At 48.3% G+C, this 19,697-nt stretch overlaps 1 protein-coding gene across 3 annotated transcripts in view; it reads left to right on the plus strand.

Moving 5' to 3' along the window:
• Positions 1–19,697, plus strand: part of RUFY1 (RUN and FYVE domain containing 1) — a 594,809-nt gene that overhangs the window by 153,276 nt on the left and 421,836 nt on the right. For all 3 annotated transcript variants that reach the window (XM_078653337.1, XM_078653336.1, XM_078653338.1), the window contains exon 5: positions 11,956–12,079. In XM_078653337.1, coding sequence (XP_078509463.1) covers positions 11,956–12,079 — 124 coding nt within the window. The remainder of the gene's footprint in view (positions 1–11,955; positions 12,080–19,697) is intronic.

Below are 19,697 nucleotides of genomic sequence, written 5' to 3' on the forward strand. Positions count from 1 at the left end.
TCTTCTTTTACTTCATACCGGTCCATCTTCCTCCTGGTCTTAACTGACGCTCATCCTCTTTCTCCTCATGTCTATCTTCTCCTGCCTGCCACCCCACTCTCCCTCTCGCTCTCTTCCCCTACGATCCATTTCCCTCCCCCTGTCTCTCCTCCGCTTGCCCATCTCTCTTCTCCTGCCTGACCCTCTCTCACACTCCTCCCCGTGCCCACCTCTCACCTGACCCCCCTCTCTTTTTCTCATCTTGCTGCTGGGTCATGTCTCTCCTCCCCTTGCACTCTGTAGCCCCCTCCGCCCGGCGCAGGAGCTGATGACTGTCTCGCAGCCCTACCTGTTGGCTGACAGCACTCTCCTCCCGGGGAAGAAGCAGGGTTTCTTTAAAAGGCTCCGGGAGGTGCAGTGAGGCAGTGACTGTAGGAAGGAGGGCGCTTTGAGGTCACTCAGCAGAGGGAGCCAGGACCCCGGAGGCCCCCTACCCCTGGCACCCTGCCCCGCTCCAGGAGCTGTGCAGGACCCCTGCAGCGATGTCCAAGCCCACCATCCAGGTCCGAAGGCCCTTCAAGGGAAAAAGTTGACCCCTGGAGAACTGTCTCCTCGAGAGACCCCGGACGAGCTCGGGACAGGGGAAACTTCCCAGAAGGGACATTAAAAGAGGGGCAGGAGAGACATACACAGGGGGGCCGGAGGGACTGCCTACTAGAGACGTTCAAAGAAGTTGCGCCTCCTACCTGCCGTATCTTACCTCTGCGACTATCTGATAAGTTTGGACGGTGGATGCGCCTAGAGTCGAAGCCCGACGAAGTCGAGGAGCATCAACAGCGCACTCAGAGAACTGTGATTTAACCAGTAAACAGACGAGGTATATATGAACTCTTGACTGTATGCATTTACTTACATTTTGAGCGTGCCACAGTGTGGATTCGGTTATTTGCCATTAAAGACTAAACCTGGCAGTGTTTGAAAATCTTTTTTGAATGATGCGCCTGTCATCTAGAACTGTCGAGTATAACTTTGACATTATATATTTGCGTCTGTATTGCTAAAACTTAAATATGCATTTTGGAACCATTATTATGCCTTTACTGACATGCAGGGCTTTAAGTGGGCCGGGACTCAAGGGGTCTGAGCACCTTCAGTTTAAGGGGGCCTCGAAACGGGTCTCCATCTGGCTCATTTACCAACACAGGTTGGTAAATGGCAGTACAGAACTCTAGATTCATGGCAGCCTCAGTACTTCTGCCATTGGACGGGTGTGCCTGCACCTGTAGTGTCAGCCGTTGGCAATGTAAATAACAATGCCATTTATTTATAAGTAAAAAAAAAAAAATGTCATGAGCAATGCCAATAGCTCGAACTTTTCCAACGGCGAAACCATTGCATTGTAAATGCTTGTTGGTATTACAGTTCGTCATTTTGCGCTGCTCCCACGTAGTGCCGTTCCTGAATGTTAATGTAGTGTTTTTTTGTGTCAAATGACAACTGCTGCAGTTTCCACATGGGAAATGACCTTGTATTCCTAGGGCCGATTGTCTTGTTTCATGGATAGGTTTGGGTCGTGTGTGTACTAATATGTCCTTTAGATTCCTACCTCTACGGTGTGCGAACAACGGTTTTTCCAGATTTAGGGTGCCACATGTGAGAATACCCCAATGTTTATTAATGATCTTACAGACTTTATTGGACATGGTATTGTAGGTGGTGACACATATTGGTCGTCTGACTCCTGGTGTCACTTGTGGTTTATCCTCCAGTAGAGCTTCTCGGTGGTTGTTTTTTGCTCGCTCCATAGCTTTGTTAATGATTTTCACAGGGTAATGTCTTTGTTTTAATTTCTCTTTCAGGTCACAGGCCTGTGATCTGAATTCTGATACCTCTGTGCCGTTACGCCTGAGGCGTAAAAACTGGCCATACGGTAAGTTCTCTCTCAGGTGTCTCGGGTGGAAGCTGTCATACCTTAACAGACAGTTCCACGCTATTGGTCGAAGTGGGTCGTCGTTTTGAGCCTACCACCTTCTGCATAAATGTTTAGGTCTAAGAATACCAGAGATTTGTTGGAGACTGAACTCGTGAACTTCAGAAATGTGTTTTGGTTGTTTAACCAGGTAAGGAAGTCGTCTGCGGACTGCCGGTCACCATCCCAGATGACCAGGACGTCGTCAATATACCTTTTCCAGGTATTGATGTTAAGTCTGTGAGGGTTCTGTGTGTGGAGAATTCTGGTTGATTCCAAGTGGTGCACATATAACCCCGCCAGGCTCGGAGCAAAGGTACTACCCATGCTGGTACCATGGCTTTGCAGGTAGATGGTTGATTTATATTGGAAGAAGTTCTTCTGTAGTGCCAATGAAATGCACTCCAGTACAAGACCTCTAGGTGTCTGGTATTGCCTCGGTGTAGTGAAAAGAACCTCCTCAATAATTAGGAGCGTCTCATCATGTGGTAAGCTCGTGTACAAACTTTCCACGTCTAGACTCATCAAGAGTTGGGTCGTGGGGTCAAAAGGCTGATCCTGTAGCAGTTGAAGGACTGATTTTGTGTCCTTTAGATAGGTATCAGTGGACTGTACCAATGGGCGCAAAAATGCGTCGGCGAACTTTGATAAAGGCTCCAAGATCGAGCCGAACCCAGATACTATGGGTCTCCCTGGTGGGTTTATGGTGTTCTTATGGATTTTGGGGATGCAGTAGAAATAGGGAATGCGTGGTGCCATCTGTGCTAAGAACTCGGCTTCTTTCTTACTCAGCCAGTCATGCGCCAGTCCCTCTTCAATCATACCTCCTATTCTGATGCGGAGGTTCTCAGTGGGATCTTCCAGTAGGACAGTATAATTGCGTCTGACAATGGCTCATCAGGCTCAAATTCAAGTGGTAACAAAAGATACAGGCCTCCAAGAGGTGGTTGGAGACAAAAGAGACAGCAGTTCCCCAGACAAAGAGGGTGGAGAGGATACCAACCACCACCCCAGTACCAACAGTACATGGGACCACCACCGTTTACCTCTTTCCAATATGGCCCACCAGCCACTGGACAAAATTATCCACAATGGAATCCAGAGTATGATGGCGGATTCTATGGCCCACAACCTTTTTTAGGTACCCGCCCCGGATCACGGGGGAAGAACAGAAAAGGCAACAATATTGCATGGGAGGACCAAGATCAGGGCAACTCCCGAACAACGAGGAGCATGATGGGATCCCTCCCAAACCAACCCTTAACCAGCAAGAGGGGGACCTAGTGGTTAATCTGACCCCTTGGCCCTTGATTGAAATACAGAGGAATGTGTTAAATAAGGGCTTGGGCTTTGTACCAACACATAGACCTGACATTTTCAAACTAAACATGGAGATACAGGACTTCATTAGAAAATTGAAGTTACAGGTTTTCTTTCAAGATAAACCATCCACCACGGTGCCAACAGACACAGGCCTACGACCAAAATCTACTTTTACTCCTCCTAATTCAATGCTACCTATTGAATTATTAACTTTTGAGAAAGCCATCATGACAGAAGTTAACAAGCTTAACCCGACAAATACTAACAACTTCCACAACACCAGTAAACTGGAACAACAAGCTATAAAAGATCTGGCGGATAACAAGAACATAATAATAAAACCAGCGGACAAGGGCGGGGCCATCGTCCTACAAACCGAAGAGGCATATGACACAGAGTGTATGAGATTGTTGGCAGACAGACGCAATTATACTATCCTACAGGAAGATCCCACTGAGAACCTCCGCATCAGAATAGGAGGTATGATTGAAGAGGGACTGGCGCATGACTGGCTGAGTAAGAAAGAAGCCGAGTTCTTAGCACAGACGGCACCACGCATTCCCTATTTCTACTGCATTCCCAAAATCTATAAGAACACCATAAACCCACCAGGGAGACCCATAGTATCTGTGATCGGCTCTATCTCGGAGCCTTTATCAAAGTTCGCCGACGCATTTTTGCACCCATTGGTACAGTCCACTGATACCTATCTAAAGGACACAAAATCAGTCCTTCAACTGCTACAGGATCAGCCTTTTGACCCCACGACCCAACTCTTGATGAGTCTGGACGTTGAAAGTTTGTACACGAGCTTACCACATGATGAGACGCTCCTAATTATTGAGGAGGTTCTTTTCACGACACCGTGGCAATACCAGACACCTAGAGGTCTTGTACTGGAGTGCATTTCGTTGGCACTACAGAAGAACTTCTTCCAATATAAATCAACCATCTACCTGCAAAGCCATGGTACCAGCATGGGTAGTACCTTTGCTCCGAGCCTGGCGGGGTTATATGTGCACCACTTGGAATCAACCAGAATTCTCCACACACAGAACCCTCACAGACTTAACATCAATACCTGGAAAAGGTATATTGACGACGTCCTGGTCATCTGGGATGGTGACCGGCACTCCGCAGACGACTTCCTTACCTGGTTAAACAACCAAAACACATTTCTGAAGTTTACGAGTTCAGTATCCGACAAATCTCTGGTATTCTTGGACCTAAACATTTATGCAGAAGGTGGTAGGCTCAAAACGACGGCCCACTTCAAACCAATAGCGAGGAACTGTCTTTTAAGGTATGACAGCTTCCACCCGAGACACCTGAGAGAGAACTTACCGTATGGCCAGTTTTTACGCCTCAGGCGTAACGGCACAGAGGTATCAGAATTCAGATGACAGGCCTGTGACCTGAAAGAGAAATTAAAACAAAGACATTACCCTGTGAAAATCATTAACAAAGCTATGAAGCGAGCAAAAAACAGCCACCGAGAAGCTCTACTGACCCCCGCGTCGCACGGCCACCAGCTGCTGCGTACGCCCCTCTGCTGTGCCTTGCCTCGCTGCCGGCTGACCCTGCTGCTTTTTCCAGTCATTTGTGCTTGTTTCTGCTGTTTTTGTCTCTGCCCGCGTTCAGCGTTGTTTTTACTGTAATTTGTGCTTGTTTCTGCTGTTTTGTCTCTGCCCGCGCTCAGCGTTGTTTTACTGTAATTTGTGCTTGTTTCTGCTGTTTCTGCTGTTTTTGTCTCTGCCCGCGTTCAGCGTTGTTTTTACTGTAATTTGTGCTTGGTCTCAGTTCTGGTCGTCCCCCGTCCTGTTTCCCGCCTCCCTCGCCGCCCCCGCTTCCCGCCACCACCGCCGACCCCGCCCCTTCTTTCCTTCTGTTCCCTCCCCGCTCCCGCCTCCCAGCTGCCCCGCCCACCCGCGCACTTCGCCTTAAATGGCGACCGTGCGAACGCGCAGCGTTGACGCGCAGCGGGCGCGCCGATTGTGCGCCGAAGGCGCGCCAAAGGTAAGCCCGTCTGCGCCCGTCCGCGACCGGATCGCGACCAGCGCCAGGACCCCTGGCCCCCACCGACGGAAGCCGACCCGCCGAACCTACAGCGCCGCCGATCTCATCGCACTCAACACCGGCCGCATCCCAGGATGTCACCGAGCCGCCCCGAAGCACACCCACGGACCCTTCAGCTGCCACGCCTGCAAGTTCACCTGCATCCGGACCTTCCCTACACCCGCCAAGCCGAACCCCAGCAGCAACCACCTCAAGTGCATCCTGCTCAACACCCGCTCCGTCCACAGACACGCCGTCGAACTCTGGAACCTCCTCGACACCTCCGCCCCTGACGTTGCCTTCCTCACCGAGACCTGGATGAACGCCTCCTCAGCCCCAGACATCGCCATTGCCATCCCGGAGGGCTACAAGATCATCCGGAGGGACCGCACCGCCAACAAGACTGGAGGAGGCATCGCCATCATCCACAGAGACACCATCCGCATCACGACCAACACCGACGACACCCTAACCACCGCTGAACACCTGCACTTCCAGATCCACACCAACCCGAACACCACCCTCAGAGGCACCCTGATCTACCGACCCCCGGGACCACGCACACGATTCAGCGAGGACATCGCCGACTTCGTCAGCCCGCATGCCCTCCCCTCCGCCGACTACGTCCTCCTGGGGGACCTCAACTTCCACCTGGAGAACAACAGCGACCGCAACACCATCAGCCTGCTCGACAACCTCGCCAACCTCGGACTCGAGCAGCTGGTGTCCACCCCCACCCACCTCGCCGGACACACACTCGACGCCGTCTTCTCATCCAGCAAAGACGTCACCTTCAGCCACGCAACAGGACTCCACTGGACGGACCACAGCTGCGTCCACTTCACCTTCCGAAAAACGACGATCCACCACCACCAGCAACAGGTCGCCCGAAGAAGCTGGAACAAGATCTCAGCCGACCAGCTCACCGCTTCCCTGAGCCAGCACCCTCCCGCCAGCTCAGCGAACCCCAGCCAAGCTGCCGACAACCTCACGAAGTGGATCAACAACTGCGCGGACGAACTCGCCCCTCTGAGAACACCACCCAGCAGACCCTGCAGCAGAAAAACACCATGGTTCACCGACGAACTCAAGAGCTCCAAGAAGAACTGTTGAGTCCTCGAGAAAGTCTGGAGAAGGGAACCAACCACGGACAACATGACCACCCTCAAGCTCGCCACCCGGAAACACCACCAACTGATCCGCGCCACCAAGAAAAACACATACAAGGATCGACTGGACAACAACGCACACAACTGCAAGGAACTTTTCAACATCGTGAAAGAGCTCTCCAACCCCAACGCCGGAAACAATGACATCACCCCGTCGCAAGACCTCTGCAACTCCCTCGCGGCCTACTTCCACAACAAGATCACGGACATTCACAACAGCTTCAACAACCAACCAACGCAAGCCACAACCGCAACAACGCCACCCACCACGACCCTCCGCACCTGGACCCCGATCAGCACCGAAGACACCATCCGCACCATGAACTCCATCCACTCCGGATCTCCGACTGACCCCTGCCCTCACCACGTCTTCAACAAGGCCGACGCGGTCATCGCACCCCACCTGCGGGACATCATCAACACCTCCTTCGACACCGCCACCTTCCCTGAGAGCTGGAAACACGCCGAACTCAGCGCTCTTCTCAAGAAACCCACAGCAGACCCCACCGACCTCAAGAACTACCGTCCCATCTCGCTCCTCCCGTTCCCGGCCAAAGTCATCGAGAAGACCGTCAACAAACAGCTGGCCGCCTTCCTCGAGACGAATGGATCCCTCGACCCCTCACAGTCGGGCTTCCGTGCGAACCACAGCACCGAGACCGCCCTCATCGCTGCCACCGATGACCTCCGAACTCTGATGGACAACGGAGAAACAGCGGCCCTCATCCTCCTGGACCTCTCCGCGGCTTTCGACACGGTCTGCCACCGCACCCTAGTACAGCGCCTCGGCAACATCGGAATCCAGGACAAGGCACTGGAATGGATCACCTCTTTCCTCGACGGAAGAACCCAAAGAGTCCGCCTACCACCGTACAAGTCAGAGGCCACCAAAGTCATCTGCGGCGTCCCTCAAGGATCCTCACTGAGCCCCACCCTCTTCAACGTCTACATGAGCCCCCTCGCGGCCATCGCACGCCAACACAACCTCAACATAATCTCCTACGCCGACGACACCCAGCTGATCCTCTCCCTGACCAACGACCCCGCCGCCGCCAGAACCAACCTGCACGAAGGGATGAGAGATGTAGCCGAATGGATGACGACCAGCCGCCTGAAACTGAACTCGGACAAGACGGAGGTCCTCATCCTGGGCTCCTCGCCCTCCGCCTGGGACGACTCCTGGTGGCCCCCCGCCCTGGGCACCGCACCCAAACCGACGGACCACGCACGCAACCTGGGCTTCATCCTGGACTCCTCCCTCTCCATGACCAGACAAGTAAACGCCGTCTCCTCGTCTTGCTTCAACATCCTGCGCATGCTACGTAAGATCTTCCGGTGGATCCCCACCGAGACGAGGAAGACGGTCACCCAGGCCCTCGTCACCAGCCGACTGGACTACGGCAACGCCCTCTACGCCGGAACCACCGCCAAGCTCCAGAAGAGACTCCAGCGGATCCAGAACGCCTCGGCCAGACTCATCCTCGACATCCCCCGACGCAGCCACATCTCCGGACACCTGAGAGACCTGCACTGGCTCCCGGTCAACAAGAGAATCACCTTCCGTCTCCTCACCCACGCGCACAAAGCCCTACACGACCAAGGCCCGTGCTACCTCAACAACCGGATCAACTTCTACACTCCCAAGCGCCTCCTCAGATCAACCAACCACGCCCTCGCCGCCGTCCCCCGCATCCGAAGAGCGACAACAGGAGGAAGGTCCTTCTCCTACCTGGCCGCCAAGACCTGGAACGCACTCCCGACCAACCTGCGCCTGACCCAGGACCACCTCTCCTTCAGGAAGAAGCTCAAGACCTGGCTGTTCGAGCAGTAGCGGCACCCCCCCCTCCCAGCGCCTTGAGACCCTACGGGTGAGTAGTGCGCTCTATAAATGACCTGATTGATTGATTGATTGATAAACCACAAGTGACACCAGGAGTCAGACGACCAATATGTGCCGCCACCTACAATACCATGTCCAATAAAGTCTCTAAGATCATTAACAAACATTGGGGTATTCTCACATGTGGCAACCTAAATCTGGAAAAAACAATGTTCGCACACCGTAGAGGTAGGAATCTAAAGGACATATTAGTACACACACGACCCAAACCTATCCTTGAAACAAGACAATCGGCCCTAGGAATACAAGGTCATTTCCCATGTGGAAACTGCAGCAGTTGTCATTTGACACAAAAAAGCACTAAATTAACATTCAGGAACGGAACTGCGTGGGAGCAGCACAAAATGACAAACTGTAATACCAAAAACGTGGTCTATCTGATCACGTGTCCATGTGGCTTAGAATACGTGGGGATGACCACGAGGGCTGTAAAGATACGCATGAATGAGCACAAGAGCAATGTGCGTTGCAAAAATAGCACAACAAAGATGGCAACACACTACCTTAATGCTCAACACTGTGTCAATGACTTAAGGTGGACAATTATCGAACAACTGCCATCAGAGGTGGGTCTTTTCCAGAAGGAACAAAGATGGGTGTTCCGTCTGGGCACCCACATTATGGGACTTAATGATGAGGTCCCTTGGGGACAGCTATCTAATTAGCCAACCTCGTTACCCTCCTCATGATTAAGGAACTTACTGACGTAGTCAGGACGACAATGTGTGCACATGCATAATAATATACTTTCTACATCCATCATGATTGCTCTTATCACGGCTTTTTGATATTTTAGGCAATGATAGATGAATTCTCGAGCTTACTAAACAGTGACAGTATAATTTCAAGAGTTTCTATCCCAGTATCGGATGAAATTTAAGTTAAATCGGTCCAGTTTCCGCTTTTGAAAGACAATGAGAGCATTAAGGAGTGCTGTACACGCAATACGCATGCGCGGGGAGATTCTGTCATCCCTCGCACATGCGCAATACCGATGCCCTGTTCTGAGCATGCGCGACATAGCGGGCGCACTACGCGCATGCGCACACCTCGCATACGGAACCAGGGGGCTAAAAAAAAATTCAGTATCTGCCAAATAAGGACTTGCAATTAACCTATTTTTACTAGAAACACCTAATTAAAGGTGGATTACCCTTTTATGGGCACATACTCGTATCCGGTTTCCACACCAATGAGTCTAAGCCACTAACACCGAACCAGGTATAAATACCACACGCCCCGAGCTTTCCAATTCAGTTCGGCAGAGCAGCGTGTGGGGTAAGACGGAGGACAACTCATCCCGAGTTCGTGAGTATAGAGTGTGCAAAACAAGCATTTCCAAAACGAACTAAGTAAGTAAGGAACCATGCTAAAACCTACATTGTTTTCTACTCAGATTGCACAATAGTAATCACCCCCCAGACGTTTCTGAATGCTCATGAAGCAAGCAAGCAATACTTGACAAGTATGACCATAGCTTCTTTTGTAACTTTGGAGTGTTTATATGTCTGTGTTGTGTGTCTTGTTAGTTTTCTTTTACAGGGCCAATTGAGCGCATGGTTTGTTCCAGGTGATTGCACCTGTCTGAGCTACCCGAAACCAGGGTGACCATTAAATCTTTTTCCTTTTCCTTTTTTTCTCAGGTCATGGAATTTGCATTGAACTTGAGCCATACCGCTGTAGGCACATTGTAGCCTTTATTATTTTTATACACATATTTCTGCCACTTTTTTAACATATACACAATTTTGTGACGAAACTAGTGAAACGTGAGTAAGGTGGGGAAGTTGTGCCCCCGTCCTGAAGAAGGAACTCTGTCTCCGAAACATGTCGACGCACACAAGAGGTACTGTCCATTAACACGACCGGTCCAACCTCGCACTTCACTTCTTTTAATAGTACCAGCCCGGGGTTATGAATAAAAAAAAATTCTAATATACCCACGAGCCAGGTATTTTTTAATCCTTCACTAAATCCACCACTCACATAAAATATCCCTAATCACATGCACCACACATAGTCATTACTACAAGTGCTCCCGCGTAGTCGTAGGTCGTAGCACGCCGCATCCCGTTAGAGGGGTGCGAAGACCCCTATGATGAAGCATGACACCAAGGGGCCTTTTGGTGTGTGAAGGGTATTTTACAAAACACTAAGTGCTCCCATACATAATGGTCTACAGGCATTATCCATCCCCACCCCTTGGGGCACATTAAGCGAAAAATGGCTGACTTCTCTGCTGGGGGGGTCCACACCCACACTGAATGCACACAATTCCCACTGGTCTATTGGCTTTCACCCACCCGGAGGCAGATAGGGTATATCACCAATGTACACCTGAGGGGAAAAAACAATGGTCTGACACCGTAAAATAATAAACTACAGAGAGAGCGACCGTCTGCCTGGGGGCCATTTCCACACTGCACACAAAATCTACCACACCACTGGCCAGATCAACTACGAAAATGGCTGATTCCTCCTCTGGAGGTAAAACCCACGCCCCAGACTTATATAATTTTAATTTTTTTTAAGTACCGGAGGAGCGATCTATTGCAAGAGGGCAGCTCCCATACTGCAGTCAAAACTGCTTGGTGGTCTAGTGGTAGTTCCCACCCACTCCTCCGGGCAGGGCAGACACAAACCTGACCAATCAGCCCCCATAAATCATAGGCCAGACAGATACCACCCTAAAAAGTATAGGGGGAGCATCTGCCAGGGTGTTGTGCCCAAATAAGTAACAAACCCTGGTGACCTAGAGGTGTTTTTTTCCTCTGCCACCAACCCTCCCCCGAAGTGGGAACCATAGCCAATGAAAAAATAAATCTTTGTAGTGCAAGGGATCCTACCATCTACCAGAGAGCTACTCTCACTCTGCGCCAAAAAAACAATTTGCATTCTAGTATGAATTTCTGTTGTTGGATCACAGTCCACTCCTCTGTCCTCGAGCAGGCGTCCACAGTGTAGGTGTGCCAGAGGAAAGGAGAAACACATAGCTTTCCTCCTGTGTCCCTCCTGATCTCTGAAAATAGAAAGGTAAGCACATTTCTGTGCTTGGTGATCCATCTCACAGAAACGCTGGAAGAATCGTGTGTTTCATAGCGTCGGTGAATAGTTTCCAAACATCAATGCACTGTGTACATGTTAACACCATGATCTCGCTGAGAAAGGGGTCGGGAAGGCAGCGGAAGCGCTAACACTGACCTCAAAGGTGGGGGAAGAGTAGCAGTGCCTCTCCTGAGGGTGGGTAAAAAGATGTCTTGGAAACATGCTTAACACATCGTAGGTAGTGCTGAGGACGTGCCCAGCAATTGTTAGCACCTAAGGGAGAGGTAGGACTAGGAATAACTAATGTGACCGGTAAGTGCATTAAAATATATGTAATTTATTTTTTATATTTTGATTTACTAGTATGAATATTGTCAACATGTGGTGCTGATGTCAAACAAAAATAAGGTCAACTGCATTGTTTTTGATGTGATCAGATAAAATTCCAAAGGTGATCTTGTTTGTAATTGAAAAGGTTTTACTCAATGTAATTCAATGCATGTCAATTCTTTTAGTGAATTTTATGAATCTGATTCCTTAATGATGGAGGAAGAAGGAGCAGTGATTGTGGGGCTATTGGTTGGACTCAATGTCATTGATGCAAATCTCTGCTTAAAAGGAGAAGATTTGGATTCCCAGGTAAAAATGTTTTATTTGTAATGCAAATTAATTCCAGAATGAACAGCACATTAAGAGATGTAATTGACTTTTGTCTATGTGAATAGGCCAGAAAAGCTCTGACTGGTAGAGCTAATTAAATACTTGCCTCTCAGGGTAAGTGAGTGATGAACTCCTATGCAAGTAGAATTGAAATGTTTATTCACAAAAAGAGACATTGGTCTACACTTGTTGAGCTAAATTACCGCTTGATTTTTAGTGGGTACAAAGGAGTGGTTAGGCATGTTTATCTGGAGAAAGGACTATGTCAAATAAGACGTCACCCAAACAAACATCTGAAAATCTGGGGCTCATAGATGGACCTCTTGGGAGTTGATTAAATATGTACACACTAATTAAGAGTGAAGAAATAATCATGGGGAGGACAGAATTGAGGCGAGGACTAATTGATGTAATATTGTGGCTAATTTATTATTTACATTGCTTAACAGTGACTAGATGGTATGTTCACATGTTATGTTGTGTTTCTAACTCAAAACTCAATAATACGTTTATACAAATACTTGCCTCTTTCTTTCAGAGAGCACCTAGATTATTGGGCCACAGAGACACTTTGCCAGCACCTCCAGCAATGTTATAAAGATAGGCACATTCACACCCCGGGAAAGGCTATTTCCTGCAGTTAAAATACTGGACGAGGAGATATGACATGACAATACAGGTGGAGCAATATAGATAGTCCACATTACTATGTAACATCTGGCAAAAGATAGGATCCAAAGTGGAATCTCCTAACTTTCCAAATTAGCCCAGAGTGAGGGCTTCAGGACCCTATCGAAAGGCATTAATCACATCTACAAAGACAACAAAAAGCGAACCTCCCAGAATTTTGCAATATTTATCAAATAAATGCAATAAAACAAATGCCTCACCAAAAATAAATACTTTTTTCCTAAATTCGTCCTGAAACTGTAGTACAATTATGCTGTCAGCATTGCGCCCTATCCTCGCAAGGTTAAGACAGGTTTTGGACTCCGAAGAAAATCCACCCATTTCCCCGTACGGACTTCCTGGGAGGTAGAATGGTAACAAAACTTCAAAGATCAGTCTGTAACAGCTAAAGAGGAGTATAGGGCTTGGGAAGTCGAGAGCGAAACATAGCATGGCAGCAAAGGCATATTACAAAAGTTTCCTTCTGCACACCTGGAATGGATGGTGTTGTAAAAGTGATACGAGAGTCGGCCTGAGGCACTGAAACAACTGGTGATACAAGGACACGTATTATATATAAGGGAATCCTGCATAAAAGTATTCACAGGTAGAAAAGACAATGGGGCTCACTGGGTACTTCCAAGGAGATGGCAGCATCGAGCCCTGAAGGCTCCAAGAAACACCCAGAGGTCTAGTAGCACCCAGAGTAAGGTAAAGCAAAATAGCGGTATTGATGGGGCCAAATGATCAAAGATAATGAGGCTTAGGAATGTAAGTAAGCAAATGAGTAAAAGTAAGTAACAGACATTTGTAAGGCGCAAACATTCACCTTGCAGGTATATTGGCGCTATAGCAACCTTGCCGGGTCCTTAAATACTGTACAACCTTGTAGCAGGAAATTTGGTAAGACAACCAAGACAAAAGAGAAAAACACCCAGGGAATGTAACACAACAAAAGTGGAGGAAACGCAATACGGTAAACTAAGCATGAGCTAAACAGGTGGGAAATTGTCAGGCACCATCTTGGTAATCTGTAGACTTGTGATCAGGTGACTAGGAGGGACTGTTTTCCCCTCTGCTTACTCTGACCTGGATCATTCTTGGCCCTCTGCGTGTAAGCCAGCAGTCAAGAACTGATAGCCCGTACCCTACACTCTTTCCCTTTCTTTTATGGGAACTCTCTCGCACCTCATGCCATTGTCTACTTGGTGTATTACTCCACATTCCAGAAATTTCTTAATACATAAGCATCTATTTTACCTCTGAAAAGTACATTTGTGCGTCACAATGTTTGTCACATTGAATTCTTTATCTCCTGGTTTTACTACTTTTTTCCCCCAACATTTGCAAAGGCAGTACATCCAGCTTTAATGCGCTAAACTGCTTTAGTGCGTGCAGCTGCATTTGTGAATGCACATATTTGTATAAGCATATTAAAGCGCCTGACCAGTTGGCTTTGCTACTGTTTTTTTATTTACAAATTGGAATCAAGGCCCATAACCTAAGAGGGAACCATGAGTCATATAGATGTAAATGATTTGTGTAAAAAAAAAACAGCCCATTAAACAATATAAAGTTTTAACATACTGTTGAAGAACTTGTCCAGTCAATTGGCCTCCTTTAATACTATTAGACAAATTGTAGTTTCACCTGTCAGCTTGTCAAGGCAGCCTGAAGCTAAGATATGTACAGTTGCTGTGAGAGGGAGGGCAAATACATTTTTAATATATACCATCCATTTATTTTCAGAAATGCTTTTGTGGAGAGCCCTTCAACTCGAACCCTACATCTTGAAACTAGCTGCTAGGAGTCACTTGATTTACAGGTTTAAACACTCTGTTCATATGCGATCCGTGGAGATGAAATAATTTTGGGAAAGCTCTGTTCTCACTTTTCTTAACGCCTCAAGAAGATGCTTTGCAATCCTGGTCACACCAAAGTTTCTCCCTCAGGAACCTTTATCTCGGATCCAAAAAATATTATTGATCATGAAAATTGATTAAAATTTTTGAATCCTAAATCTTAAACTTAGTAATAGGTTATCGATCATCTTCCTTTCTCCTTGCAAGAAGTATGGGAAAATCAACACAAAGAAATCAGCCAGGGCGCCTTTAGCTTTAGCAGACCATGCCAAACTTAGGAAAACATATTGGAGGGCTATTCGAGTTGGACAGTGTCATTTTCTAATGCTAATGATCACAATTAATCTGATGAAATATTACAAATTTATCTCACCTAACATAAAGGTAAATTCATTAAAAAAATCAATTATTGATGAACTCTTTGGTGAACCAAATGTATTATTAGGAGGTAATTCATAAGACAATAGGCATCAAACATAATTAAACAGCTATTAAGGAATACCTGCTCTACCCTTAATGCCATGTCTAACAGATCTGTCTGAAGAACAGTTTGATGTCTGAATACGTTTCAGCAGTACCAGGCACAAATTTCACCAGCGATCAGAATCAACCCACCCTCTGGAAGAAGAACTATGTTTTCAGATGGAGATATTAGGAAAGCTGTTTTCTTTCTGATAACAGGATAACGGGGTGAAAATAAATATTGACTAAAGAGAAGTTCCCTGATAACCCCATAAGTGCTGAGCAATTTCCACAGCAGTGCTGAACTCTATGACTTTTTTGATGTGTATGGTAGTTTGTGCTTACATTTTCCTAATGTTTAAGTTATACAGGCCAAATTTGCATTCCCCCCCCCCCAATTTTTGTAAATGTATGGTTTAAATTTCTTAAGTTTGCAACGCACAAAAATGAGCACGTATGAGTAGCTATCAACAATCAGTACTGTGGAACATACGGCCTGACAGAGCGATAGGCGCAAACTCAACAGCAGGCGGCTATCTAGCTGGTGTCACATATATGAGATAACTCTAAACAAAGGAAAACAACCCCCTGAGCACCCCCTCCCTCCACCCATCCAACTACCACTCACCCTGTGTTCCATGTCCACTACCTAAGCTAAATGAAACCACAAGTGACCTCCCCCGTTAGCCCGTCCGTTGGGAGTCTGTAAGGCGCAGCAGCCAGAGGTATCAGGGGCATGTGACCTCACTGAATGCAGTGGCTAAAAGCGACAGAAAGGGTTGCCACAGCTCGTCATATTCGGATCCCACCCCCGCCATGGTGAGTGTCAGCTTCTCCATCCCAAGTACATGCCACAGACGTTACAGCCAGCCTGTGAATGTTGGGGTGTTGGGAGTGCGCCAGTGTATGAGTATGTTTTGTGTTGCTGACCCCAGCGCAATTGCTATCTGTCTGCCTCCGCAAGATCGTAGCGGGTAGGTCAGTGGGTTGGGGAAACCCAGCAGGATATGTGCTGGAAAGCGTTGGATCTCGGTCTCGAAATGCTTGTCCACCTCGTCTAACACCTGGGTCCAGTAGGGTTGAACATGTTCACACTCCCATAACAGGTGCACTAAAGTACCTACTTGGCCACAGCCACGCCAACATGTCGCCTCCCGAGTGTGGTCCATTGCAGGTAGGCTCTCCGGATTATAATACCTGTATGTTGCCATCTTTGTGAGAGTCTCAGTAAGCCCCATGTGGTACGCAGAATGTCGGGCCCTATAGTATATTCTTTCCCACTCTCTGTGGCTGAGTGTCCTGCCTAGTTCCCTCTCCCATTGCGCTCTGCTGGCGTTGTACTTGTTTGTATGACTTACTTGTAGCATCTTGTAGAGATCGGAGATGAGTTTTTTATCTGATGTACGTGTAATGAGCCATCTTTCATAAGGGGTAAGGTGCCTATCTGCTTCGGATCGGACCTGGGGTTGAAGCGCCCAATGCCTTACTTGTAGATATCTTCGAAGTGCGGTCGACCATGTGGCGCCAGCACGTAGGGTCAATCTAGTGAATAGAGGCCGGAGGTCCCCTTGGTACAACGACTCCCTAAGGGAGAAAAAGAGGGTCGTGCGCAAGATGGAGAGAGCTTGGCGCAAAGCCTATGATACTAAGGCGAGAAGCGTCTATTTGCTTGAATTAGCGAATTACAAGCGGGCAATAACAGCTAGGAAGGCAGACTTCTATGAGGAAAGGATCACCACAGCTATAAATCCTCAAAAGGAAGTCTTCCGAGTCCTAAATGAACTCAAGAAAGTAAAAGAACAAAGGCCGGAGTTCACTCTAGAGGACTGCCAGAGATTTCAGAACTTCTTCACTAGCAAAATTGAAGATCTTAATTCGGAAATTGCCTGTACTCCCATACATGCTTGCCCCCCACTGACCACGTCGGCTAAAAAACTGGTGGTTAGACCTCTGGATCTTCTTCCGCCCATAACGAAAGAGGAACTGCCCCGGCTCACTGGGAGAGTTAAGTCGGGCTCCCAGGCAGACCCTTGTCCCCCTGACGTTTTCAAACTGACCATGCCAGGTATAGAAGAGGAGGTGCTGAATCTTTTGAACTCCTCTCTAGCATCAGGAAAGGTTCCTACTGCCTTTAAGGAAGCAAGGTTGATCCCTTTGCTAAAAAAGCCTGGGGCAGATGTGAAATGCCTAAAAAACTTTAGGCCTATTTCCCAGATCCCTTTCCTGGCCAAGGTGTTGGAACAGCATGTTTTGGCCGCCCTCTCTGACCATCTAGAAGGGAACGGCCTGTTGGAATCAAACCAATCAGGGTTCCGTGCAAATCACAGCACGGAACTGGTCATGTTGTCCATCATAGATGAGCTCCGAAATAGGGCAGACAAGAGGATACCCGGCGCCCTGGTGCTGTTAGACCTCTCCGCGGCGTTTGACACCGTTTGTCACAAACAACTGCTGTCGCGGATGAGAGACCTCGGCATCCAGGGCACAGCCCACGCCTGGTTTGTTTCTTTTCTACAAGGGAGGACACAAAGAGTTCAGTTGCGAGAATTGCTCTCCACTGCAACACCAATCTCTTGTGGAGTGCCACAGGGGTCGGCTTTGTCGCCCCTGCTGTTCAACATATACCTCCAACCATTGATTGCACTCCTGAATCAAATGGATTGTCAGGTATATAACTATGCTGATGACACCCAAATCATTATCCAAATGGATGATGCACCTGGGGCACCAGCAAATCTGCAAACCATCTTGAAGCAGACCGCTAATTGGATGTCGCTGAACTCCCTAAAAATTAATCCGGACAAGACGGAAGTTCTACCTGTTACCATCGCTGGTAATCCATGGCATGATGGATTCTGGCCGAGGGAACTTGGACCGCCCCCGGAGCCGGCAGTGGCTGTAAAAAGCCTTGGCATTTATGTGGATAACAAGCTTTCCATGCGGAAACAAGTTACCACGGTGGTAGGAACCTGTGTTGGCATGCTTCGTCAACTTAGGAAGATCGCGCCATTATTGTCCCATTCCACCCTGAGAAGGGCGGTTTCCGCTATGATCCTTGCAAGACTGGATTACGGCAACTCGCTCTATCTGGGCCTACCCCAAAAACTCCTAGACAAACTTCAGATGGTGATGAATGATGCCGCTAGGCTCATTCACAAGAAACCCAGGAGTACGCATGTGTCCCCACTTATGCGCGAGCTACATTGGCTCCCAATAAGGCAGAGGGTGCTCTTTAAAGGGTTATGCATTGCACATAAATCCCTTTACGGTAAGGCACCAAGATACATCAAGACCCGCCTGACCCCATATACACCTGCCAGGGTGCTAAGATCTGCTGAGGCAACCCTCCTCATGCAACCTCGTTTTAGATTGGCGACAGTGGGCGGTCGTGCCATCTCTAACACCCTCCCAGAGGCCTGGAACAGTCTCCCGGTGGACTTGCGCAAAGAACCTAATTTGCTGACCTTTCGGAAGAGGTTGAAGACTGTTCTTTTCCAGAAGGCCTGGGGTGGGATATAAATTCTTTGCAGTGTTTTCTTTTGGTTTCCTGCGGTGTTTACTGGACAAGCGCTTAGAGACCCCGGGGTTATATAGCGCTATACAAATCGAAATAAATAAATAAATAAATAAATATCTATGCCTCTCTGTCTCTGGAAGCCCATATTCCTGCTTAAATTGGGAAAACGGGATGACCCCTACGGCGTCGTACATATGATACAGGAAGCGGCACCCAGCAGGCCTCCACCTTGCAAAGGCGACCATGTCCATACCAAGAGTGAAATCAGGGTTGTCCATTAATGGGGTGAGCGGAGACGGGAAGGTTGTGAGTTTGTGTTTGATATTGGTAGCGTCTCACATCTCAAGGGGAACCCGTGTAATGTACGAGGTGTATAAATTAGGGGGGTCTAAGGGACTTGCGCAAGAAAGTAATTTCTTGCAAGGGTCGCGCAGCCACAGCCTGATCCTGAAACAGCCAGTGTTTCTCCGATTCCCAGCGGCTCCACTCAACCAGGTGCTGCAGCTGAGCCACTTGGAAGTAGAGCCGGAGATCAGGAACACTGAGTCCTCCCCCCTCAGGAGCAAGCGTCGCCAGAGCTCGCCTCAATCTTGGTTTCCGACCACTCCAGATGAACTGAGCTAGATCCGATTGTGTCTGCTGTATCCAACCTGCGGGTGGTCGGAGAGGAATGGTGCAGAAGAGACAGAGGATCTGGGGTAGAATGGTAATTTTTACTGCCACAATTCTGCCTAACCATGAAAGAGGCTATTGCTTCCATTGACCAAGTTCCCGACTAATCTTCCTACGCAGAAGTGCATAATTGATAGTAACCACTGCAGGGAGGGGGAAGCCAGTTGAATCCCCAGATAGGGAATCGTATCTGTCGCTCATTGAATAGGAAGCAAGTTTTCAAAGTATTCCCAGGTGGTTCGTGAGAGAGACAGATTTAGAGCCATCGATTTATCTGTACTCACCTTAAATCCTGCAGCCCGAGCGAAGGTATGCAAGTCCGCCAGACATGCCGGCAACGCACTCCTCGGAGTAGCAAGTGATATTAACACATCGTCTGCATATAAGCTAATCGTATGGACATAGCCGCCAAATT

This window comes from Lissotriton helveticus, chromosome 7, assembly GCF_964261635.1.
Source record: "Lissotriton helveticus chromosome 7, aLisHel1.1, whole genome shotgun sequence".
NCBI classification, from domain to species: domain Eukaryota; kingdom Metazoa; phylum Chordata; class Amphibia; order Caudata; family Salamandridae; genus Lissotriton; species Lissotriton helveticus.